The 26,844-nt window shown below is 49.7% G+C and overlaps 1 protein-coding gene across 4 annotated transcripts in view; it reads right to left on the bottom strand.

Moving 5' to 3' along the window:
• The window catches only part of PGBD5 (piggyBac transposable element derived 5), a 124,434-nt gene that overhangs the window by 9,532 nt on the left and 88,058 nt on the right, over positions 1-26,844 (bottom strand). For 3 of the 4 annotated variants that reach the window (XM_081574385.1, XM_081574383.1, XM_081574386.1), the window contains 3 exons: positions 25,571-25,768; positions 15,710-15,815; positions 12,419-14,370 (listed from right to left, as the gene is read on the bottom strand). In XM_081574385.1, the coding sequence (XP_081430511.1) occupies positions 14,175-14,370; positions 15,710-15,815; positions 25,571-25,768 (500 nt within the window). In that variant the 3' untranslated portion in view covers positions 12,419-14,174. Of the gene's footprint in view, positions 1-12,418; positions 14,371-15,709; positions 15,816-25,570; positions 25,769-26,844 lie in introns of those variants that run through there. The other variant, XM_081574384.1, reaches the window with a different exon arrangement.

The following is a 26,844-nucleotide window of genomic DNA, read 5'->3' as shown; positions in this document are numbered from 1 at the left end:
TTCAGGGTTGATTTCCTTTAGGATTGACTGGTTTGAACTCTCAAGAGTCTTCTCCAGCACCACAATTCAAAAGCATCAATTCTTTGGGGCCCAGCCTTCTTTATAGTCCAACTGTCATATCTGTACATGACTACTGGAAAAGCCATAGCTTTGACTAGATGGACCCTTGTTGGCGAAGTAATGTCTCTGCTTTTTAATACACTGTCTACGTTGGTCATAGTTGTTCTTCTGAGGAGCAAGCATCTTTTAATTTCATGGCTACAGTCACCATCTTCAGTGATTTTGGAGCCCAAGAAAAGAAAATCTGTCACTGCTTCCACTTTTCCTCTTCTATTTGCCATGAAGTGATGGGACCAGATGCCATGATCTTAGTTTTCTGAATATTGAGTTTTAAGCCAACTTTTTCACTCTCCTCTTTCACTTTCATCAAGAGGCTGTTTAGTTCTTCTTCACTTTCTGCCATAAGGGTGGTATCATCTCCATATCTGAAGTTACTGATACTTCTCCCGGCAATCTTGATTCCAGCTTGTGCTTCATCCAGCCCAGCGTTTCTCATGATGTACTCTGCATAAATAAGCAGGGTGACAATATACAGCCTTGACGTACTCCTTTCCCAATTTTGAACAAGTCTGTTGTTCCATGTCCAGTTCTAACTGTTGTTTCTTGACCTGCATACAGATTTCTCCGGAGGCAGGTAAGGTGGTCTGATATTCCCATCTCTTTAAGAATTTTCCATAGTTTGTTGTGACCCACACATTCAAAGGGTTTTAGCATAGTCAATGAAGTAGAAGTAGATGTTTTTCTGGAATTCCCTTGCTTTTTCTATGATCTAGTGGTTGTTGGCAATTCGATCTCTGGTTCCTCTACTTTTTCTAAACCCAGCTTGTACATCTGGAAGTTCTCAGTTCATGTACTGTTGAAGCCTAGCTTGAAGGATTTTGAGCATTACCTTGCTAGCATGTGAGATGAGCCCAGTTGTATGATAGTTTGAACATTCTTTGGCATTGCCCTTCTTTGGGACTGGAATAAAAACTGACCTTTTCTACTAAGCATAAGGTCCTCAAAATTCAGCCACATTTGCACTATTGCAGAATATCCTTCTTTTCAAACACTAACATTCCATCTTCTGTTGATGAAACAAAAATTATTTTGAAAGCAGGACAAGAAAAAATTTAAACATAAAATTCTCACTCTTCTCAACTGGGCCCTCAGCCTCTCTAGCATGCATGGTGCATCTGCATTATTCATTAACCACATCCTTTAGAAGCTTGCTTGCCAAGAAAAAGCAATTTCCTCCTGACACCACCAGGGTCAGTCTTCAGGAGATAACATCAATCCTGTAAGGAATCACGATGACCTGCGCTCACCTGGTTGGACTATGTCAACCGTCCATATATTACCATGACATGTGATCCTTTGTCTCAAAAATGTGTACAACTATGTTCCCCTCTAACAGGGGGAACAGTCCTCAGAGCTCTCTGAAAGACTGTCTCCTGGGTTATAATCCTCATGTTGGTTTGAATAAAAATCTCCATTTCTTTCTTAGATTAACCATTGATTCATTTTTCATCAACAATGTATAGTCCACATTGTCTTTATCCAATCATCTGTCAGTGGACATTAGGTTGTTTCAACATCTTGGCTGTTGTGAACAGTGCTACAATCATCATGGGAGTGTTAATGTCATTTCAAGATCTTCATTTCAATTCTTTTGGATAAATACCCAGAAGTAAAATTGCTGGATCATATGGTAGTTCTATTTTGAATTTCTCCAAAGAAGACATACAGATAGCCAACAGGTACGGGGCGACTGTAGCTCAGATGGTAAAGAATCAGCTTGCAATGCAGGATACCTGGGTTTGATCCCTGGGTTGGGAAGAGTCCCTGGAGAAGGGAATAGCAACCCACTCCAGTATTCTTGCCTGGAGAATTTCATGGACAGACCATGGGGTTGCAAAGAATCGGACCGACTGAGCATCTTTCCTTCATTTATTCATGGGGGGAAGGGTAAGGGGAGGAAGCTAACATAGCAATCATCAGCAAAATGCAAATTAAAACCACAATGAGACTTCACACCTGTTGGAATCATTACTATCAAAAAGACAAAGACAGCAAGTGTTGTCAAAGATGTGGAGAAACTGGACCCCTCGGGCATCTTCTGTGAGATGCACAATGGTGCAGCTGCCAGGGGAAGCACCCTGGAGACTCCTGTTTTCTACTGTGGATTCTGGTGGTAGCTAGTGAGGAGAACTCAGTCCTAATACCAAGTGAAAGCCTTTTGGAGGCAGTCCCTCTTCTGAAAGCACCTGCACATCCACAGTTGGCTTTGGGCTGCCTGGGCATCCTCTATCCACCTCCATGTTTTGAGCACCTTCTCTTGTGCCCTGAGATGTGCACACAAGTGAATCTTTTAGTAGCAAGTGTTCCCTGTTACTAAAAGGAAGGGGGTACTCCACAACCAGGGTTGTCTGGTGAAACATACAGATTTAGAAGAAAGGAACCCCTGCAGAGCTGGGGGTGGGGCACTCCGGGCTGGTTTCCTAAACCTGTTCTGCTCCTAAGATAGGGATCCCCATGTACAGGGGCTCTGCCCCTGGATGTCATCCCCCTCCCCACATCCCTTAGAGCTGTAATCCCTTGGCTCCCTTCACCCCACTTGGAGCTGGACTGTCTGTCTCCACTGGGTTCTGCTGCTGCTTGGAGGTGGGGTGCATGACTTGGAAAAAGAGGGAACATGGGATCCCTCATGGCCAGGATCTCATCTTTTAGGGGGTCTCAATTTTCACACTGGAAAGATCAGCCTCTTCCTGGAACACGTCCTGCATGTTCCATCCTTTTCTTGGCCTTCTGCTTCCAGGGAGGTTGACACATACCGGGCCTCAGGACTGAGAGCAGGAGGCCTGGAACAGGGCTGACCTCCATTGTTACTGGAATCGTCCCTCAGCCGACCAAGCCCAGGGTCATTAACAGGGGCAGCAGTGCCTGGGTGTCACACCCTGATGTCATCATGGTGATCTCTGTAAAGAAGTCAGCCAGGTCCTTTATTCCCAGAAACTGAGGCCCAGAGAGGCACTGGGCACATTCAGGGTGGAGCATGTGCCCAGCCTGCAGCCTCACAGCCTCAGAATACATCCCCCCTGCAGAGCCCACTGCCATGGATCACCCTGCACAGGACCCCCAGGACCCCTCGGCGGGATCCAGGGTTCATAAGAAACACCTTCCTTCTCACTTCCCCAGGGCCTCCCTGTGGTCGGGTCTCTCTGGCCAGGACAGCCAGGCCCTGCAGCATCCTGTCTTCTGTTCCTGCTCCACCATGGTCACTGCGGCGGGGAGGCTGCAGGGACACACAGGGGACACCCAGAGAACTCTGGGCAGCCGTCTGGAAACTTCCAAAGGGTGTTGGGGTCCCCTGCTGAGCCAAACAGCTCCACAGGGTCAGTATGCTATGCTGTCCTTGGCCTCTTGGGGCTGTGGCCAAGATGAAAGCAGGAGTCGTCTCATTTTCACATCCTGCTAAGTCCCAGTCAGAAATCAAGCCTTGCCTTGGTCCCTGGGAGAATCACAGAGGAGGGAAGGATTCTGAAAGCTGAGACCACCTGCGGGACCGTGGCAGCTTGTTTGAGAGGTCCCCACAGCCCGGCTTCCCTCTCCCGCCCCACCTTCCGTCTCAGCCCCTCCCTCTTTCCCCCACATCCGGGAACCACTTTGCCTCTTGCTCTCTGGGGCCTGGTAGCCCTCCGCCAACGACTCGACTAGTTCTGCTCCAACACCCTCAGCTTTCCCAGAGGGCACCTTCCCTGTTCTGCTGGGCTGGCCTCCTCTCTGGGCCCCCATCCCTCCACCACAGCCTGTTCCGCCCAAGACCCCTACTCTTCCCGAAGGGCCCAGGTGCAGCTGCTCTAGACCAGCTGCCCCCCGTGACCTCAGCAGAGTCTGGCAGAGGATGGGACTTTCGGGGCCCTGGAGCTGCTGCGCCGACCCTCCCCTGGGACCTGCTCCAAACAGACCCCCCCGTCAGCCTAGCCTTAGCACCCATCACACCCGAACTTTCCTGTTGTCTGTAGAACTAAGTATCCGTACAAACACTATACAAGCACTTTTTGGTTTACTGGGTCCAACCCTTTCCCCCCACTTCAGGAGGGCAGGAGTCTTTATCGTGTCACCTGTCTCCACAAGGGCCTGGGCCTGGTAAGCACCTGGCACACATTTGCAGAGGATAAGTGTGGAATTCTGTACCGAGTTCCTTTTCCATCCCTGTCCCCAGGAAGTCATCTGTGGGTGTGACTTGCTTATTGCTCTCTCTCCTGGCGCTGGATCAGTAGAGACTTGCTTATTGCTCTCTCTCCTGGCGCTGGATCAGTAGAGACCTTGTGTGTCTCTCTTACTGCGGCATTCACTGGGCCTAGAACCCTGTGCGACCCTAACTCAGCACAGCCAGGGGACCAGTGCGCTGTGCGCTGAGGCGGCGGAAGCGCACGCGGCGTCCTCTGCTGCCCTCTGCTGGTCGGACATGGAGAGGCTCAGGAGAGGTGGGCAGATTGTGGGAAGGCAGCGTTGTTATTTTTCATTCTAACACTCTTGGAAACAGACAAAGCTGCCCACCCTTCCCGGCGCTTATACAGTCTACAGCAGGACAACAATCTTTCTGGGTTTTTAAATATTTCATTCTGTTATCCTCATGAACCCACTTATCTGGCTGGCAGTGAGTCTCCATTTGTGGGGTTGTTTCCTCGTGGTCTGTAGACATTCTGACTTGGTGGATGGTGACTGGATAGAAAGCCACTGCTACCATCTGGCTTGAAGCTGCTAGGGGCTGGAGAAGCCTTGAGAGAGGGCAGATCTCACCCAACCTTTTTCCAGTTCCTGGGATGAGGAGGGAGGAGGCCCGGGTTGGTGGATCAGCTGCTGCCCCCGGACAGGATCTGTCTGGAGGAGACCCTGTGTCCAGCTGCCTGGCTTCCTCGGGAGCAGCTTACTTCCTCCAGATGGACCGTCTCTCCTTGGAGCACAAACTTGAACATGGATGCATTTCACCTGCCCTGTAGTGTCAGCGTGGTTAAACAGGCAGAACTGTTGGACTTTGACCTGCTGACCCCAAGGCTCTCCCAGTGGCAAATCCCAGAGCCTTTGGCCCAAGATGGGCCCATGTCACAGAGGTTTGTTTCAAGAAGCAAGCCGGTTCATTTTGTGAAGTAGTATCCACACCTGACCTCTCTCTGATCCCCCATTAACAATTCCTTCAAAAACATTCTGCCCTATTTGTGAGTGAGAAAATATGGTCACTGTTCCGTTTGTTTTTTACATACTATTATTACTCTGGTCACACGAGATCTCCGTGTGTGTCTCCCGCAGCTTGACAGTCCTGATGAGAAAGGCTGTCCTTGCTTACGTCCCCAGTGCCTGATTCACAAGGGCTCAATACAAGTTTATTTAATGAATGACTTTTAGTCCACTTTCCCTCTGCTGTCCTATCTTTCAAATCAGAAAGTGTCTGTTTGACTTTCCAAGTATTCCTGTGAACCTCAAAGAGAGCCACACCACCAGGGGACACGATGAAAGTTCAGGAAATATGGCCTGGAAGGTGGGGCCCCTAGGATTAGTCAATTAAATCCTGATATCCCTTCTCAACTATAAAGGGTTTTTTGTTTCCTCTGTGTTGAAGCCAAACCTCTTTCTGGGGTGTCTCTACCCTCACAATGTCTTCGATACAAACGGTCATATCTCCTACCCCTTCTACTATTGAATCTCAATGATTCCTACAGTGTGGTGATGATAGATTTACGAGGGAGGGACAAGACTGGCCCCTCTGAATCTGGAGAGGACAGTCAGGGAGCGATTCCAGGGCTCACCAAAGGAATGTGGAGAGGGAGGTGGGGAGATAAAAGGAGGGGGAGAAAAAGGAGAGGAGATGCATACAGAGGGAGGAGTAAGAGGCAGTTATGTGGAAAGGAAAATTGGAAGGAAGATACAAAGTTGATGGGGGAGGGAAGTCACCAATAACAGAAAATGATCACAAGAGAGGTCAACAAAACAATTTAGCAAAGGTAATGAAAGATGTGGCAAGCAAAGATATGATATCATGGAAAGTTTAAAATTGTGTTTAAAAGTTCGTTTGGGCTTATGAAAGAACTTAAAACATTGCCACAGTGTGCTGTAAAAAGTTTTAATTCTTAAGTTGAAAAACACCTGCTCCTCAAAATCTTTATCCTCCTCTAATGAAGTATAAAAAGAACCTTGGAAAGTGGCATCCAACCCCTCATAAAGATTTTCTATATTACTGGAAACAATGCCACCCCTTGGCTCCTAGATCACCACCCAAGCCACAGTTCACTCTGTTGATGCTGCACACATGCCTGCTCCACCTGTGGGCACTTTCCTCCCCTCTCTCTCTTTGCTCACAGGGACCTGCCTTCTGGCAGTAAATGCCCATCCCAGTTGTATGCCTGACTCCAGAACCTTCTGAGGAAGGGGAGGACAGGGCAGTGCTGATGGCAGCAGTAGACCCTGCAGGCTGCACAGTTCAACCTCTGATGGTGGGGGCTCCTGTGCTCCCCACAGGCAAAAGATGAGAGGTGAGAGAAAGGAGGACCCCAGGAGTCTCTGACCACCCCCAGGAACAGCAGCGGTTAAGAAGGCTCAGGTGGTAGAATGTGCTTGTGGCCCCCCGGGTCCCCTTACCTGCCATCCCTCTTCACCTTCAGGAGAATCTCTGGGGTTCCCCAGGCTCTGCCTAACCTCTGCTATTATTTACTTCTGGCAACAGACCCCACATACAATCCCTGATTTCCTTTGTTCTACCATCCCCTTCCTCCTGCACCAGCCCTCCCCCGAAAAGAAAGCACCAGAGAGAAACAAATGCAATGTATCTTACTATATTTCAAAGTTGCTGAGTGTAATCACTTTGTTGAAGAAATAAAAAACATGATTAGATATCTGAATTAAATAATAATTTGGGGGGGTCATACTTACTATTTTAGAACTCAGAATTAGCTCATTTCATTTGTAAAAAAGGTGTTGCAAGCGTGCTTTGTGTAAAATCAAAATCTTGATTTTTAAAATCAAAAGGGTCTGCTTTACTGTCACAAAAGGGATGGGGAAGAAGTTGTGTGATGTCAACCAAGGGCTATGCATGCAGTTTCCAGGAAGATTAAAGATTTTCTACTAAAGATTATTAACTGAAAATTGTAGAAAACACAAGATACTGTTAATGGTGGCAACAACAACCAAAACATGTCAAACAGCAACCTTTCCAGATTCTTTGACACAGATGTCCCTGTCACAAACTCTGTGGAAGTGGGCACCATCACAGGAAGAGGAAGGGGCTGGGGGGAGGGTAAGCCCTCCTCTGGACACAGCAGTTTCATTCTGGTTACAGCACTGCCAGGGGCCAGGCCCTGAGACCAGAGCCTTGATCCCTGGCCATTTTCTGCTCTTCCTTAATCAAGATCAGAGCTGCAACAAGAGTGTCCTGCCCAATGCCGCCCCCTGCCCACCAAGATGTTTAGCAGTAGGCAGTGTCCCCTGCTTTTGAAGGTGTCCTGTGTCCATTCTGGGCAGCTCTATCTGGTGCTAGAAATCCCCTCCACTGAGGCGAGGAGCCTGCTGGTGATGTGCGCCATGCCCAGAAGGGGTGAGGAGGACCAGAGACCACTGCCACGGCCCCTGCCCTGGGCCAGCGCTACATCACATTCACTACCCCGTTTCCCCAACTCCCCTTTCTGTCATTCAGTTTGAATGTGGACCCACTGTCTTTGCCTCCTAGACCCCTGACTGGTTGATGCCTCCTGCTGTAGGGAGCAGCCAGGACTGGACACGTGGCTTCACTGGTACTGGAGCTGGCAGACCACCATCTGTCCCACTTTGGACACTGTACTTCTATTGATAAGTAGTGATAAGTATCAATAAGGATCACATCATACTGTGCCATTATGTCGAAATGGATGAAAGTTACCCCAAAATGCCTCAATCAAAAATCCCACAACTCCAGTTCTAAAATTTACACCTAAGAATGTATACAACTGTTTTGAGTCCATCTTTTTAAACCTACTAACATCACAGAAACCCCATCCCCTCCTTCTGTGTACTACTTACAGGAAGTTCCCAACTGTGAAGCTAGATGTATTTTTTTTTAAAAGCTAAGTCTAGGGGAAGAGCTAATTAAAAAGCTAAAATATCATCTGTCCAATTAATTATTTTTTCCACCACTCACTGTTGCCTGAACTGCAGCCCTTTCTTAGTGGAGGAAGGTGGGGAAAGAGGTGGGCACACTTCCTAGGGGGAAACAGAGCCAGCTACAAGCTTGTGGGGGAGTGAAAGGAAGTCAAGTGTCTTAATTTAATACGAGTAATGGATGAGACGAAAACTTTTCCTGTGCCTCTTGAGTGGCTGAGACCACTTCTTGCTCTGTTGCTGTACGTGAAGCCATGCTCTCCAAAGACAGTTACATACAAACCAGCTGGTCTTGGTCAGAGGCAGTTTCATTCCAGCCTCCCGAGAGGCTCAGATCCTGTCTTTCTAGGGGTGTGCAAGCAGGCACGTCTGCTGCCTGCCGAGGTGAAATGCCCCACATTTTGGAGGGGGTGTACTGTGCCCCAGCAATACTGACAGCCACCTCCACCACATGGGGCTTGCCCCTCATGGGAACCTCCTTTGGGTGGATCTCAGGCTCTGTGGAGCACGCACATATGTGCACCCCAGAGCCCTCAAGGCACAGAACATGCCGTTTGCCAGCTGGGTGCCTGGCTCTTCGCACCATCCCTGCCGGAAGACTGAGCCGCCCACAGTGGGGGCGGTGGTGGCAGTGACTGAGGTCCACCCAGCGCCTCCACATGGGGGCCCGCTGGAGCCCCCACGGGCGTGAAGCATCAGTTTCGCCACTCAAGGAGGAGGAGTAGTGATGGGCCTGGCTCACAGGCAGTCCTGAGGATTAAATGGAGTCACCGGCAGAGCCGAGAACCAGGCCTGGGTGTAATAAATACTCATTACTTTGGATCACAGTTTGGCTTTGATATAGCCTTGTCTGAGGAATGTGTAAAAGGATGAACAACAGATTAAAGAGAGAGATCGAACAGGGAGGTGCTCTACCCTCGGGGTCCTCCAGCTGGGAGGTGCGGTGTCTCAGGCGTGCTCCACTGTCACCCTTCACCCTCCTGAGGGACACCCAAGCCCTCACACCTGAGCCTGAGCCCAGCACCCACCCCCATCACCTCCTTCCCCTCACAGGTCCCCACAGATTTCAGGGGCCTCTCCTCCACCTCAGCCTTCATCTCCAAATATGGACACAAAAGGCCACGCTTCCAAGTAACGTAGGAAAAAAGCCCTCCATCTGCAGCACAGTAGCTGATGAAGAAGAAAAGACAAAGCCAAGTGTCTCCTCTCCTTTAAGGAGACCCAGTCGTGGCTGTGCGCAGGTGCAGGAATGCTCTTCACTCCCACGGGCAGCGTCTCCAGCAGTGGCCACAGCCGGGAGGGTCTGGACGGTGGAGAAAAGGGGCGTGCTTTGGGCAGGGGGAAAGACCCAGGCCCAACACACATGACACATCTTCACTTCCCGCTCACATATTCGAGCAACACTCCAAGTGCCCCCTTGGTACTGATACCCATTTGTACTTTTTAATGGGAGAGAAGGACAGATTCAGAAAGGAGCTTTAAAAATCCTTTTAAAAGTGAGCCACACAGAGAAGCCACATGGAATAAAGGCTTAGGTAATGGAGTCTCAGCACTCTTCCTAATAAAGACAGAAGGTGTTTAGGGTGACAATCAAGGGTACAGAACCACAAGGCCATTCGGCAGAGCTCCCTTCCAGAGCAGGCTGTGGAGCCCCTTGGGCAGGGCTGAGGCACTTCCTGGGATCTGTGTTGTGATCTTTTAGGGGTTCCCTTTCCTTTGGAGCCCTTGGCTTTCTACACCCAAGACTGCTGATGAGCCTTTGCCCATCATGGGGACAGAACAAGACACAGACACAAGCTGGTGAGTGGGTAGCCAGCACCTGGGGAAAGGGATCACGATGTTCTGGAGACCTACCCTCCACCCCTAGCCCCTGGTCCACAGGACGGCCAGCAGGCACCTGGGGAGAGATTCCAGGGCCACCCCTTCCCCTTCATCTCCCCTTGTGCCACCTGGTGAGAGGTCAGCTGGCTCAGCACAGGGCTGGCTGCAGCCTAGGGTCCTTTTCCAGCCAAACACCACCCAGACCTCAGCTCACCACCAGGTCAACCTGGGCTGCATCAGGCCTTCAGACAAAAACTCCCACCTGGATCCAGGGCAACAAAGGAATGCACCTGAGAGAATGATGCAGGGAGGGTGTGCACCTTGAGTGTCTGCAGTATTTCAGATCAGAAGAGATATAAAGCCTCAGACAGGAGAAAGTTCCCTATAAAGGCATTACATAAACTGGGGCTAAAGCCACCAGCTCTCCTGGTGAATCCAGGGAGCAGTTTGTGCAGTGGTTTAGATCGTGGCCTCAGCATCAGGTCCACCGGCTCACCTGGGCAAGCAGTAAAACGTCCCCCTTGCCAATGCCTACCTGCAAGCTGGGGACGCAGGTGTCCAGGCCTACCTTGTGCGGAGCGTGGGTGGAGAACTGGGGCACAGGGAGCTCTCTGGACCCATGGACGTGGCCCTGTCTGTCTGCACATGGTTGCCTGTGGTACAGGTCAGTGAACCCTTTCTCTCTCCCTCCCATCAGTCTGTCACTGAGTTGTTCTCCTCCCCCTCAAGGGCCTGCTGTGGGGGATGCCTTTTCCCTTCAACACAGGCTGGAGGGGGCATTTCTCACTGGTGGTGGCGAGTCTGCCTCACCCCCTCGTCAGGGGCCCTCTCAATGCAGATGCTGAGGCAAGGTTCCTCAGGGTGACGGTGGTGCCAGCCACACACCCAGGTCCTCCCCGTCCATCTGAGATCTTATCTCTGCCACACCTGCAGAGTTAATCTGTTTTTGGCGGCCAGGTCTTATCTAATGCAGTCAATAAACTGGATATCTTTGCCCAGGATGGTCCAGACGCCAAGTTTCTATGTCACTCACCTGAGTTTTAAAATACTCATGTAACGTTCCAGTGACCAAAGTAAAATATTGTTCAAAATTGAGGCTTTGGAGGGGAAGCAGAGTGTGGGGAGAAAAGACAAATACAGACCCTGCTAAAGAAGGTACCAAATCCAAACAGAAAATCATTCAAATTAGATTCTCCTAAGAATTACCCTGGTGGTGTTGGTGGTTCAGTTGCTTGGTAGAGTCCGACTCTTGTGACCCCATGGACTATAGCCTGTCAGGCTCCTCTGTCCATGGTGTTCTACAGGCAAGAATACTGGAGTGGGTTGCCATTGTCTCCTCCGAGGGATCTTCCCAATTCAGGGATCGAACCTGAGTCTCCTGCACTGCAGGCAGTCTCCTGCATTGCAAGTGGATTTTTTACCTCTGAGCCACCAGGGAAGCCCAAGTATTACCTTACCTACCTCCAAAGACAGCTGAGGTCATGTGACACATCACAAACTGTGTGGAGCCCAATAGGTTGCCTTGCATTCAGCTACTAGATGCTCTTTGGAGAAGCTTAGAAGTCCTGCTGGTGCTTTGTTTCAAACAGGGTTGGGAGCTCACTGTCCGCCCTTCCTTTCTAGACCCTGCAGCAAAGACCTCCCACAGGACTGGTTTGCCACAGAATGCAGGGGCCCACCTACCTCCCAGCCTCTTCCAGGGCCCTGCTGGCAGCCTCTCCCCTGAGAACCTCTAGCTGGGCCCCTTCCTGGTCAAGAACAATGGCCAGCTTCTCAGTGAGCCTGTCCAGTGTGGACCTGCCAGCCTACAGACCCAAGGAGGTATGCAGTCTGGTGACTTTTGACCAGTCACCCCACATCCCATCCATGGGTGCAGTCCAGATCCCTGCAGGCTTTCTAGTCAGTGCTGCCTGGCACTTTGTCCTCCTAGAAAGAGAAGAGAAATCCCTTTGAACCTGAGAGCTGGTGCTGTTGCCACAGACTCCACCAGAAACCCAGCTAACCTGATGGTGTCTCAATTATTTATCAGAAACCAGGTGGCCACCATCTTAAAACCAGAGCGCTAATATGGTGTAATTATTCTATAATTACTTGATAATGTGAAATCACCCACTATCGGTCACAGCAGCACCTCTGGTGTTGAATCAGAATGACACACAGCCTAGCAGAGGACAGGCCTGGGTGCAGGCAGGCATGATGTATCTAATGGCAGAGGCATCTATCAATACAACTAAGCAGTCACAGGACAGGGCATCATGTGCATTTCTACCCGTCAACAGTCAACTGGATTTTTCTTCTAAACTGCTCATTGGTTCATGATATTAGAGAGACAGGATCATATATACTGGATTATACAAGAAATCAAGACTCGGAGTAGCCTGGAGTTTTGTCCTTGACCTTTTAAACAAACTCACGTATTAACAAAGAGTCAACATCTAAATAGACTTTTATTTTTTCTTTTACTTACTTGGACAGAAAAGAAAATTCATCAGCTTCCATTAGAGTCTCCCTAAGTGTTGGAAACGCATTAAACTCAGAAATAGTGGACCTTGTAGAAAAGCATCACAAATTAAAAATAGATTTCTCCATGTGGTAAAAGTGCTTTCAATCCAATTAAAGGACATGGCAAAGGTTTTTTGAAACACAATTTAAAATTTGGCCTACAATCCGTGGCATCCAATTAAAACCACAGGGCGAGGTGACCATAATGAACTAGGTACAGATACGATGTTATTTGGGAGCATGCTGCCAGCAACACTTGTAATTAACTGAGTGACAACAAGTAAGAACATCCCAAAGCCTGAGTAGAGTAGGTTTGCATTTGTAAAAATAAGGGGGCGACATAAATTGGGTTGAAGGGAGATCATGTAACTTCAGAAATTACTTGTTTCTTATCTGTGGGGACAGCCAGACCAGCCGACCACCCTAGCGGAGGTCTCCCAGGGAGATGTGTGAACCTTGGTTCAGAGAAGGCCCAGGTGTTCTGAGAAGTAAGTAGAGCCCTTGCTGCCAGCTGCTCATCATGTAGGCCTTTCAGGCTGGTGGTGAGCAGACCCCAGGCCCTGGGAATCACACCCAGCCACACTGTACAGGTGGGTCTGCCAATGCCCGCCACACCATTACGAGGCGTGCAGTAAAGCCGGCCAGCACTGCCCAGTGACCACATGAGGGAGAGAGCGAGTAGTCATTCACAGAGACAATCTATTGTCTCATCCGTGCTGTGTATTTTCCAAAACAAGTAATTCTGCCAAGGACGGCATCTGTGCAAAGCTCAAGGCCCACAGGCCCCCATGGTCTGATGGACGCAAAGTACCCTTTCTGGCCCAGGTTCAGGCCCAGGCCCATGATCATGCAAGGAGCCACGACAGGGTGGGGTGAGAGGGTGAGGACAGAAGAGAGACATTTCCTTTTACAGAGGATCTTGAGCAACAGTGAGAAAATAACCTGAAGGTATATCTAAAAATAAAAAACAGCATCACACTTCACTGCCATTCTGTCACCGTCTTTCTCCCCATACACCAGCCACTCCGGGACAGGCAGGAGTGCCTCGTGCACACATCAGAGTGGCCCTACTCCCCATGCCAACACTGCCTTTCAGTGATGCCAGGTTGTGTTTCTTCTGCTACGAGCCCTGTTCTGAGCTGCCCATTCAAGGCAAACACTCGAAAACCCTCTGGGCTCCTACACACCTCCAAACAATCCCAGCTGCACAGGGCCCAGCTGGCTCCCTTCCCATCACCTTCAGACACTGTGTGACCTGAACCCTGTTGTGGACGTCTTTCATCTTCACCAGCTCATTCCATCCCTGGCGCCCATGATGGCAGCAGCCCTCCCAGGTCCCCTGTGCTGAACGGGCTCCCCCTTGGCCTCCAGGGGGATTGTGAGGGTGCCCTGCCCTGCACTGGTGGCACAGAAGGTCTGGCTCAGGGCCACACCTGCAAGGTGCTCACTCCAAGGTGGTGGCCACTCTCCGGAGGGAAGCCGTGCTCTTCTCTGTGTGGAAACCACGGAGGTGCCACCCTCTGTCCAGGTCCGTGCTGGCCCCTCCAGAGGCCCTGAGCACCCTGCCTGGATTGTAGCCACACACAGGGCGTCTCCGGGTCTCTGGCCAGCAGGTCAGACATCAGGGTCCCCCTTCCCTCCCTGGACCTGGTCCTTACCTAACCTGGGCCATGCCCAGAACGTCAGAGGCTTGGAGAGGTATCCTCCAGGCCCAGCAGCTCTTGCACGAGTCTCTCACCGAACTGGGCCCGGCTGTACCTCTTCATGTGATAGGCGTCCGACATCTTGTACAGAATGTAGGCATTATTAATCGCGATGCTGATGGCAAACCAGAACACCTGTTGCCAGGTCTTGTTTGGTTTATGAGAAATGAAATACCTAAGAGGACAGAAGGGTAAGAAAGGCTGACTCAGATGGTGCCTGGGTGCCCAGTGCAGGAGAGATTCCCAAAGCCTCGTCGGGCTCAGCAGGATGCTGCAGGGAGTGTGGGGGTGGGAATCAGGCTGGGGAGGGAGGAACAGGGATGGGGAGGGCAGCTCTCACTGAGGCTCAGGCGCGTGAACTTTACTTAAGATGAAAACAATCCCTAGGAAAAGATCAGGTGGGAGGAGGCAGGTCACTGCAGGGGACACGGAAACCGGGAGCCAGGCCTCTGTGGTGCGGCTGGAGCTCGGGAGCACACAGGGCTGCGGGCTTCCCTGCACAACCGCGGCGCGTCCTGAGCCCCTCCTGCCATGACCACCCTCAGCTCCTCACTCTTCTCTTCACCACCCTACCTTCCCTCAGACGGAGGACAGCTCTCACCTCAGGACAGCCTTCTCTGCTGGGGATCCCCGCCTCAGGACCCACCCTTGTGCCACTGTCCTCTGCATGCATGTGTGTCTCTGCACCCCAAATGCCAGGTGTTGGAGGGTCGGCAACCTCAGCACCATTGAAACGCCCAGCCAGGGCAGCCTGCGATGTCTGCTCAATCACACAGACTCCCCTGTGAGCACCTCCCAGGCCAGTGAGCCGCCAGGCAGGCCAGGGCTCCAGGAAGACAGTGCAGTGACTCTGAGGGAGTGGGGCACCCTCTACACCTGGGCTTTTCCAGGAGGCCCAGGTTCCTGCACTGCCCTTCCCACCAAGAGGCAGCCTGGGAGATGTCAATGACCCTCAAGGAGGGCTGAGAAAACGCCCACCACCCTCTGGGTTAGTCTCACCTTGTTTTAGACTGTGAGGTTCAGGCCCAGTAGTTAACAGGCCAAGGTTCAACAGCTACCGATGTGGGCATGAGAGCTGCCTGGGCGTGTACACGTACATGCACATGTGTGTGGTCCACACCATGTGTGCACTCATGATGATACCGTGCCTGAGTCCACATTCACATGTGAAATGACTAAGTAACCACGGCTCAGCCCAGTGACATGAGGGCCTGTGCCCCATGGTCTGCGGAGGGGACACCGGGCAGGGCCTCAGGGATAATAGCGGGCGGGGTCGGGCCAGATGGCAGATGTGGAAGAGGGGGAACAGACAGGGTTGCAGTGCAGGCGGCCAGGCGGTGGGAGGTGGGGGTGGCCGTGTGGCTGCACCCTCGGGGGACGCCAGGCTGAGGGCTCAGGATTTTCTCTCTCAGGGTCTTCATTTGTCAACTCTGAAAAGGGCAGCTGATCACCCGGTAGCCCCCTGCTCTCGGCAGTGAAGCCTCTGCGACGCTCCCCAGCGCCGGCTCACTTACTTGCTGTACTTGTCGTCATACTTGCAGATGTAGCTGAGGTGGGCAGCGAAGGCCTCCACGGCCAGGGGGCAGGGGATCTCTCCGCTCCTCCTCTTGATGATCACTCCTGTAGAGACAGGCGGGACATCCCCTCTGAGCCTCCCCTGCAGACCCCCATTCAGATCATGTTCTTCTCCATCCTGCCTGCTTGTCAAAACAGACAGCAGGGGAGGAGATGGAGAAAAACCACTATCAATACCATCACTGAAGCTCAGGGGAGCTGAGGAAAACAAGGTCAGGTGAATGAAGAACATGGGGCCCCAGCACAGGCCAGGGCAGGGCCCGTGGCTCAGATGACGGCACAAAGGCGGCTGTGAGTGGAGTAGGGCTGTAGCTCTGATGGGGCCCTGAGAGCAGAGCGGAGGTCAGGACTCGCCGGCCCCCTCCTCCCTTCCCCAGGCTCCCACTCCTTCTGCCAGCTCTGAGAGCGGTGGGAGGAGGTGACCACCAACGTCAAGGGGCCAGGGGGGCTGTCCACCTGCTCTGCTCAAGGCAGGGTTCAGAAGAACCAGGAGCCGCCTGACACCAGGCTCCTCCACGCCTCCCCTGTGGACAGAACCCTTTAACCTTCACTGATCCTCAAACGCACTCTCTCACATGCCTTCAAACACCTTATCCTCCTTAACACAAACAGAACTGAGTCCCAGGGCCATGACCAAATTCATGGCAACAGTGAAACATCCCACCGACCAGGAGTGAGAAGCAGAGAGAGATCAGTCAGCCCTCTTCAGCCTGCTGCCCAACGACCTGACTTCCAAGACCTGCCCTGACTAGGGGGGCCGTCCACTGCATCCCTAGAGGTGATGTGCGGACTGGAAGGACGGTCAAGCATGGTTAGGGTTACACAGCATTTCCTCTGAGCAGCCTCCCCTGCAGCAGCACCATGTGATAGAGAAGAGCGCCACTGTTTTCAGGGATTAGTTCAAAGGACTGTGAAATTTTAGCACTGCTTAAATATGTGTGAGTAGTGAAAGTCGCTCAGTCGTGTCCGACTCTTTGCGACCCCTTGGACTATACAGTCCATGGAATTCTCCAGGCCAGAATACTGGAGTGGGTAGCCTTCCCTTCTCCAGTAGTTGAAGTAAAAATAGCTCGTCAACCCCTCCCCACTGAGGGACGGGCGGGAGACAAGAGTCACACAGGTCCATTTGCTGAGACTCAGCCCTAAACCAGGATAGTTTTTTTGTCTCCCATCCCTGCTCCCTAAATACTGACTTTCTGCACTGATGAAGTGCCTGGAGATCTTATGAGAGGATGAGAAGCCAGCTCTGGAGGTCTGGGGACACTGGGGCAGCACCCAGGCAACACACTTTCTAAAGCTTCAAGAGCTCAAAGGAACACGGTGCCCATCCAGGGCCTCCTCCTGGTCAGAGGCTCCTGGGCCCTGGATCCTGAGAGATCCTGTCTCCACACAGACACTCTACTGTCAGATGCTGCGGCCACACGCAGGTCCTCCAAGGCTGGGCTCTCCGCCTCCAAGGGGGGCTGTCTCTCTACAGCACCCTTCCTGTGGGGACCTGCCCTGGTGCCTCTGCTCACCACCCAACCCCAAATACAAGGGAGCAAACACCCCCACTTCACATCCGGCCTGGGTGCACGGCCTGGGAAGGCTTCCCATCTTCAGCTCTATTTTAATTTGCCTGACTTTCAACTACAGCCTCCTCCGGGACTTAAGAGGCACCCTTAGAGCTTCCCAAATCCATGTGGATATAAGTAGGTCAGACCGTCTGATAAAATCCCCTCCCTTCTCTCTTCCCAGAGGCAGAGGATGCCTCGCTCTGAGTCAGCAGGGTCCCAGAGGGTCAGGCCCGCTCTCCAGGGATGAGGGCTTGGTGCTGGCCAGGGCCCTGCGGTCCCCAACTGCTGCCCTCAGTACCGGCAGGGCAGTAGTTCAGGGCTGCTCACCTAGGTGTGGGAGGCCTGCTTCCCTCCTCTCAGGGGAAGAAGTTTCCTCCCTATCCCTTCACACTTTTGAACTTAAATGAGGATTATAGCTGGAAATAGGAGATTGGCTTCAAAATCCAGGTTTCTGTCAGTCTCTTTGAGCATTTCCCCAAGGTTATATACCAGTCCAGCCTCCTCCCTGGTGATACCTTAGATTTAAGATACTACTCAAGATGAAAAGGGTAAGACTGCTGTCCTACTAATATCCTTTTCTGAGGACTGAAAAGCTTTAGACATTGGAAATACTGACAAGAGGTTATGTGATATTTATTGTCTCTGCTGACGTCATAGCCAGGGATGATGTGTTCTCCCTGGGTGCACCCTTGTGTGTCTGTGGCTGGGTGTGACCCTCTGCACATCTACATTCTAAGCGTCAACCTCTGTGACACTGTAGGTTCACGTGGGCCTATGAGAGAACTACCTGTCTTCCTGTTGCAGGGAGTCTGTCGCTCCACCTCCTGCAGGTTTTTTCTGGCTGGGCTGATGTCCTTTCTGCCCTTCTGTAAGTCTGAACGAATGAGTCAAGACCTGACACACAGACCCAATGTCTGATATGCAGACATTCCACACCCACATCTGCCTCATGGACTCTGAACTCTATGGGCAAAGAGGAAGATGGAAGACCCGAAAAGGATTTGGTTCTTCATGAGGATGACCCTGAGTAAATGACAGCAAGAAACTTAAAGAACCTGCATACCCTCACACTGAAGACTGAGTGCTGAAGAATTGATGTTTTTGAACTGTGGTGTTGGAAAAGACTCTTGAGAATCCCTTGGACTGCAAGGAGACCAAACCAGTCCATCCTAAAGGAAATCAATCCAGAATATTTGCTGGAAGGACTGATGCTGAAGCTCCAATACTTTGGCCACCTGATACAAAGAGCCAAACCATTAGAAAAGACCCTGATGCTGGGAAAGACTGAAGGCAGGAGGAGAAGGGGACGACAGAGGACGAGAGGGTTGGATGGCATGACTGACGCAATGGACTTGAGTTTGAGCAAGCTCAGGGAGATGGTGAAGGACAGGGAAGTCTGGAATGCTGAAGTCCATGGGGTTGCAATGAATTGGACACAACTGAGTAACTGAACAATGACAGGGCTCACACTTTCTGAAAGAGGGCTCATTCTCCCTTAGAATCTGGAGTAAAGAATAATAAATCAATCCCTAAAATGTTCAGTATGAAAAGGCAAAAAGATGTGACACTGAAAGATGAACTCCCCAGGTTGGTAGGTGGCCAATATGCTACCAGAGAAGAGCAGAAAAATAGTTCCAGAAGGAAAGAAGAGGCTGAGCCAAAGTGGAAACAATGCTCAGTTGCAGATATGTCTGGTGATGACAGTAACGTCTGATGCTGTAAAGAGCAATATTGCATAGGAACCTGGAACGTTAGATCCATGAAAAAAGGTAAATTGGAAGTGGTCAAACAGGAGATGGCAAGAGTAAACATCAACATTTTAGGAATCAGAGAACTAAAATAGACCCGAATGGGTGAATTTAATTCAGAGGACTATTGTATCTACTACTGTGGGCAAGAATCCCTTAGAAGAAATGGAGTAGCCTTCATAGTCAACAAGAGTCTGAAATGCAGTACTTGGGTGTAATCTCAAAAGTGACAGAATGACTTCTGTTCGTCTCCAAGGCAAACCATTAAATACCACAGTAATCCAAGTCTATGTTCCAACCACTAATGCTGAAAAAGCTGAACAGTTCTATGAAGACCTACAAGAACTTCTAGAACTAACACCAAAAAAAGATGTCCTTTTCATCATAGGGGACTGGAATGCAAAAGTAGGAAGTCAAGAGACACCTTAAGTAACAGGCAAGTTTGGCCCTGGAGTACAAAATGAAGCAGGGCAAAGGCTAACAGAGTTTTGCCAAGAGAACGCACTGGTCATAGCAAACACCCTCTTCCAACAACAGAAGAGAAGACTCTACACATGGACATCACCAGATGGTCAATACTGAAATCAGATTGATTATATTCTTTGCAGCTGAGATAGAGAAGCTCTATACAGTCAGCAAAAACAAGACCAGGAGCTGACTGTGGCTCAGGTCATGAACTCCTTAGTGAAAAATTCAGACTTAAATTGAAGAAAGTAGGGAAAGCCACTAGAGCATTCTTCAGGTATGACTTAAATCAAATCCCTTACGATTATACACTGGAAGTGACAAATATATTCAAGGGATTAGACCTGATAGACAGAGTGCCTGAAAAAATATGCACGGAAGTTCATAACACTGTACAGAAGCAGTGAGCAAAAGCATCCCCAAGAAAAAGCAATGCAAAAAGGCAAAATGGTTGTCTGAGGAGGCCTTACAAACAACTGAGAAAAGAAGAGAAGCAAAAGACAAGGGAGAAAAGGAAAGATATACCCATCTGAATGCAGAGTTCCAAAGAATAGCAAGGAGAGATAAGAAAGCCTTCCTAAGTGATCAATGCAAAATAGAGGTCAACAATAGAATGGGAAAGACTAGAGTTCTCTTCAAGAAAATTAGAGATACCAAGGGAATATTTCATGCAAAGATGGGCTCAATAAAGGATAGAAATGGTATGGGCCTAACAGAAGCAGAAGATATTAAGAAGAGGTGGCAAGAAAACACAGAAGAACTATACAAAAAAGATCATAATGACCCAGATAACCACGATGGTGTGATCACTAACCTAGAGCCAGACATCCTGGAATGCGAAGTCAAGTGGGCCTTAGGAAGCATCACTACAAACAAAGCTAGTAGAGGTGATGGAATTCCAGCTGAGCTATTTCAAATCGTAAAAGATGATGCTGTAAAAGTGCTGCACTCAATATTCCAGCAAATTTGGAAAACTCAGCAGTGGCTACAGGACTGGAAAAGGTCAGTTTTCATTCCAATCCCAAAGAAGGGCAATGCCAAGGAATGTTCAAACTACTGTACAATTGCACTCATTTCACACGGCAGCAAAGTACTGCTCAAAGTTCTCCAAGCCAAGTTTCAACAGTACATGAACTGAGAACTTCGAGATGTTTAAGCTGGATTTAGAAAAGGCAGAGGAACCAGAGATCAAACTGCCAACATCCTCTGGATCATAGAAAAAGCAAGAGAATTAAAAAAAAAATCTACTTCTGCTTCACTGACTACGCTAAAGGCTTTGACTGTGTGGATCACACAAACTGTGGAAAATTCTTCAAGAAATGGGAATACCAGACTACCTTACCTGCCTCCTGTGAAACCTGTATGCAGGTCAAGAAGCAACAGTTAGAATGGGGCATATACAACAGACTGGTTCCAAATCAGGAAAGGAGTAAGTCAAGGCTGTATATTGTCATCCTGCTTATTCAACTTATATACAGAGTACAACACACAAAATGCTGGGCTGGATGAAGCACAAGCTGGAATCAAGATTGCCGAGAGAAATGTCAGTAACCTCAGATTCCCTGGTGGCTCAGGTGGTAAAGCGTCTGCCTGCAATATGGGAAACTCGGGTTCAACTGCTGGGTCGAGAAGATCCTCTGGAGAAGGAAATGACCACCCACTCCAGTACTCTTGCTTGGAAAATTCCACGGATGGAGGAGCCTGGTAGGCTACAGTCCATGGGGTGTCAAAGAGATGGACACGACTTACTGACTTCACTTTCTTCTTTCACTTCAGATATGCAGATGACACCACTCTTACGACAGAATGCGAAAAGGAACAAAAGAGCCTCTTGATGAAGGTGAAAGAAGAGAGTGAAAAAGCTGACTTAAAACTCAACATTCAAAAAAAAGAAGATCATGGCATCTGGTCCCATCACTTCATCACAAATAGATAGGGAAACAATGGAAACAATGACAGAGTTTATCTTTTAGGGCTCCAAAATCACTGCAGATGGTGACTGCAGCCATGAAATTAAAAGACGCTTGCTCCTTGGAAGAAAAGCTATGACCAACCTAGACAGTGTATTAAAAAGCAGAGAGATTACTTTGCCGACAAAGGTCAAAGCTATGGTTTTTCCAGTCATCATGTATGGATGTGAGAACTGGACTACAAACAAGGCTGAGAGCTGAAGAATTGGTGCTTTTGAACTGAGGTGTTGGAGAAGACTCTGAGAGTCCTTTGACTGCATGAAGATCCAGCCAGTCAATCCTAAACGAAATCAACCCTGAATATTCATTGGAAGGAGTGGTGCTGAAGCTGAAACTCCAATACTTTGGCCACCTGATGCAAAGAGCTGACTCATTAGAAAAGACCCTGATGTTGGGAAAGATTGAAGGCAGGAGGAGAAGGTGATGACAGAGGATGAGATGGTTGGATGGCAACACTAACTCAATGGACTTGACTTTGAGCAAGCTCAGAGAGATGGTGAAGGACAGAGAAGCCTGGCGTGCTGCAGTCCATGTGGTCACAAAGATTCAAACTTGACTGAGTGACTAAACGACAATAAAATGTTCATAAGTAGTTACATGTTCTCTGAAATGGGAAATTCTGCTCACCTTTTAGAAGAGCATATATGGTCATAATAGAAGACAGTATAAAGCTGGCAAGCAGTCTTTGGAACATAGGAGACTCTGTCATCTGGGTGATATTTAAAATAAGTAGAAAAAAAATATCTGATCAATGGTTCGGGAACAGAGGTGGGGCTGCTTGGTCAACCAATCTTTGCCACTTATCAAAAAAATAGTAGCACCCTGACTGATGCCACATACCAAAATAAATTCCAAGTGCAAAGAGCACAACATCACATTATAAAACAGCCAGGTGAACTATTTACTTATCTGGCCTTGGGACAGAGCAGGGGTTTTTTTAAGCATGAGAACAAATAACATGATTAACAGCAGTGCGTGCCTGCTAAGTCTGATTCTGTGCAACCCTATGGACTATAGCCCGCTAGGCTCCTCTGTCCATGGGATTTTCCTGGCAAAAACTGGAGTGGCTTGCCATGCCCTCCTCCATGGGTCTTCCCAACTCAGGGATCAAACCCCAGACTCTTACGTCTCCCATATTGGTAAGCAAGTTCTTTACCATTAGTGCCCCCTAGGAAGCTCCTCAACAGCTGTGCCTATGTGGAAATGAAAACCCTTTGTATGTTAAAAATACTGACCATAAATAAAAGCAAGAGGAAAACAAATGCATAAAAATACCTGCTATAGGCATAAAATCTTTCATAAAATGTCAAGTTCCTAAGACAAGTACTTCAAGTGAAAAATTTAAAAGAACATGACAAAATCATTGAAAATCAGCTAATAAACACATGAAGAGATGTTCAACCTCACCAACAGTCATGGCAATTTATAGTTAAAATTTTATAGCATTTTCAGCCATCTTATTGACAAACTTAGAAAAGAAAACAAATACAGTGTTGGTATAGCAGGAGAAATCTCAGTCTTTTGTAACCCACTGCAGTGGTAATAAGTACAGCCTTTTGGCAGCTCAGCATCAGAGTCTTAAAACCATTCAGATCCTTCAGCGCAACCGTTTAACTTTTAGATTTATCCTGAGGAAGCGATCAAAGATGTACCTGAAGATTTATCTATGAAAATCTTCACTATATCACTCTTCATATTGTGAAAAAAATGATCATTAATAGGGAGCAAGATAAAGAATTATGATACAATCTAAGGATGAAATACTAGGTAGTTTTAAAAAATCATGTTCTTGAAGCACAGCAGAAGGACAATCACACCAGAACTATCTCCATTAAGAAGCAAGGCCCTTGGATGGAACCAGGAAAAGGACTCCAAGTGGGGAGCACGCCCTCAGAGCCTCTACTCTGCGAGCCCCCCGGCCATACCCAGGGTCTCCTCTCTCCCAGATGGGCTCACAGTGTCCACAGACACTGACGGGGCAGGGAGGGCTCAGGGGCTTGGAGGTGGGGGTCAGTCTGTGGCCAGGTTGTGGACACACACCTCAAGATTTTTGAGGGTGTCTAGGATTTGGAACTTCATGATTAGTAACAGAGTGCTGCTGCTGCTGCTGCTGCTAAGTCGCTTCAGTCGTGTCCGACTCTGTGTGACCCCATAGACGGCAGCCCACCGGGCTCCCCCGTCCCTGGGATTCTCCAGGCAAGAATACTGGAGTGGGCTGCCATTTCCTTCTCCAATGCATGAAAGTGAAACGTGAAAGTGAAGCCGCTCAGTCGTGTCCGACCCCTAGCGACCCCATAGACTGCAGCCTACTAGGCTCCTCCGTCCATGGGATTTTCCAGGCAAGAGTACTGGAGTGGGGTGCCATTGCCTTCTCCGTAACAGAGTGCACACTTTAGAAAAGGAAAGTATCACTAAATTGAACACGAATACTAGTTTCAGCTTATTTAAAAATCAACCCTCCTAATTTTACTGTCTTTGCCTCTTAACAGCCTCCTGCCTCCTTCCCTTGGTGTCTGATTAAAGGGCCCTAGTCCTTGAGACTGGGGTTTTCGACCCTATTGCAGGCTTTTCCTAACGTTCCCAGATGCAGTCTTTTCTCTGCTACCTCACTGCACCAGTTCAGACATGGGCAATCTCCTGCTTTGGGACATGTTTTCAGAGGCCATCACTTAAAATAATTTGGTGGGAAGCAACTCCAACACCCCAGACCCACACCTTCCAAATTACTTCCAGGAGATACCTTCCAAGAGATCCTCTGGTCCTGCCCGGAGGCCCGAGGAGAAAGAGAGCAGAAGTCCGGTGCAATCTGGCCTTCAGCTGACAAGGTCAATTCCAAACCTCTCCTCTATGTGCCCTTGATATAGCATCTGATGGGGGTGGCTTTCGCCACCCCCATCCCCACACCCCTGAGTGGGATAACAACACCCATGTGCCTTGATTGTAACCTGCACTGAAATGTTACACAAGGTATGTGTGGAGGTGAGGGATGGCGATAAATGAATGAGAGATGCTAAATACCACACACACAACATACATACACACATACCACACACATGCATACATGCATAGCAATACACACACTACACACACACCCCTCAGTTCCTTGGAAGTGTTCTTTTAATAGTAAAGACTGTGCCATGCTAAGTCGCTTCAGTTGTGGCCGAATCTGTGCAACCTTATGGACTGTAGCCCATCAGGCTCCTCTGTCCATGGGATTCTCCAGGCAAGAATACTGGAGTGGATTGCCATTCCCTTCTCCAGGGGTATCTTCCTGACCCACCAATCCAACTGGCGTCTCTTAACACCTCCGGTTAAGGCGTCTCTTAACCTGCATTGGCAGGCAGGTTCTTTACCACTAGCACCACCTGGGAAGGCCAGTAGTAAAGACAAACATGCCCTAGTGTAAAGGAATCCAAGGGACTTTTCAAATACACTGAAAGTGAAAGGCACTCAGTTGTGTCTGACTCCTTGCAACCCCATGGACTATTCCTTTGTTCATGGAATTCTCCAGGCCAGAATACTGGAGTGCGTAGCTGTTCCCTTCTCCAGGAGATTTTCCAAACCCAGGTCTCCTGCAGTGCAGGTGGATTCTTTACCATCTGAGCCACCAGGGAAGCTGTAAATACTTTTGTAAAGGGTCCCTTTGTCATTGCAATTTCCTTTTCTGCTATTTAATAATGTTTGAGCTGTGGGTTCCCTTAAATACAAACATTGAAAAGATAAGAATGGTTGACTTTTTTCCTCCTCCCATGAGACTAGATTTTTCACAGAATCCTAAATGATGAAGCAATTATGTAAATGCTGTTCAACAGAGCCAGTTATCACACTATGTATGACCTAGGGACCAATGGGGCAAACTGCTCAAGTCATCTGCAAAGGCCAGCCTCACAGCTTCTCCTGATGGCTGACAAGTCCCAGGGAGCTGCCAGCCTGTGGGCCCAGGCGGGCTCACCTCCATGTAAGAGGCAGCAGGCGTTACCCAGCCTACGGCCTAGAGCTAAAGAGGGGCAGGGGTCAAGCCCAGCCCCCAGAGCCCCACCCGGGGCCCCCAGCATGCCCACCTTGCTGCATGGGCGAGTAGGCGTTGGTCAGGAAGCGGAAGTGCCCCTTGTTGTACCAGCAGATCAGGGACATGCTCCCCTTCATCCGGATGCTGTGCTGGCCCCGGGCAGGTGGTGTGGCTGGGCTGCTTAGCATGGAGGGTGGCAGGCCGGTGCAGTCACTCTTCCTGGAGCTGAGCAGGCCACAGCAGTAGATCCCTGTGGGTACAGGGACCGTACAGCCTCAGGGTGGCTCCCCCCGCTTCCCCAGGAGAGACGGGAAGTTTGGGAGTTTTCATCCCAGACGTGCTGCCTCCCCCACACTTCTGTATGTATCTAAGATCACATAGAAGACCTAACGCAAGCAGAGCATCGGCAGTAAGACAGCAGTTCTTACGGCCAGAGGCCTTGCGACCTGCCAGTACAGGGCTGAACCTGTGGACCCACCCTCCCATCTGCTTCTAGAAACTTCTGAGCTCACGTGATGCATAGGAACTTCAGGCTCTCGGTTGGGTGGGCAGAGATAGGCATCATTAAGCCCAAACCAGCTATGCACCCTACCCTTCTCACCAAGACTTGCCATCTGCAGGGCACTTCGGGAAGCTCCGCCTGTGTGCAGCCAAGTGAAAGGCAGAGAGGGGAGTCATCACATGACACGTGCTTTGTGGGGGCTGTGAGTGGCAGAGTTTTCTGGGGGAAGAGCTTGAGCAGGGCCTCTGAAGCCTAGAATGTTGCCTGCAGCAGGAGGCCCTGCAAGCAGAGACCAACTAAAATAAGGAGGCTTCTCCAAATTCTTCCAGGACTCGAGGTCTTTCCCAGTCCTCACTGCTCATTGGCCCCCCTGGGTAGGGGGTCACATTGACTTCCACAGGGAAGCCCACTTCTCCCCATGCCCAGAGGAGATGTGAAGGGGCATTCTGACTGGAGACCGGGGAATGGTCTCTCCAATGTCATGGGCATGAATTCCTGGTCACCTTCCATGGTGGAAGGACTCTGATGATCTCCTGTCCTTCCACCACCTCAGTCAGACCCTTGGGGGGGGGGTCACGCCCAGTCTTGCTGCCCAAAAGAAGAGGGCTCCCCACGGCTCCCACCACTATGGATCCAAATACCCAGGCTCCAAGATTTAAAAACAAGAATCTGTCTTCAAAACAAGAAGAGAATTTAGATGAATGAGGATAATATTTAAAACTGCCCACCAGGCTTGATGAACACAACCACCCAAAGAGCAGCTGCATTTTTCTAACAGGGAAAGAAGAGAATCTAGCAGTGCACAAGTTTATTTATGAAAATAG

The sequence above is a fragment of the Giraffa tippelskirchi genome, chromosome 2 (genome assembly GCF_054371585.1).
Source record: "Giraffa tippelskirchi isolate mGirTip1 chromosome 2, T2T-mGirTip1v1.2.pri, whole genome shotgun sequence".
NCBI lineage: Eukaryota > Metazoa > Chordata > Mammalia > Artiodactyla > Giraffidae > Giraffa > Giraffa tippelskirchi.
This window is presented reverse-complemented; position numbering and strand designations above follow the sequence as displayed.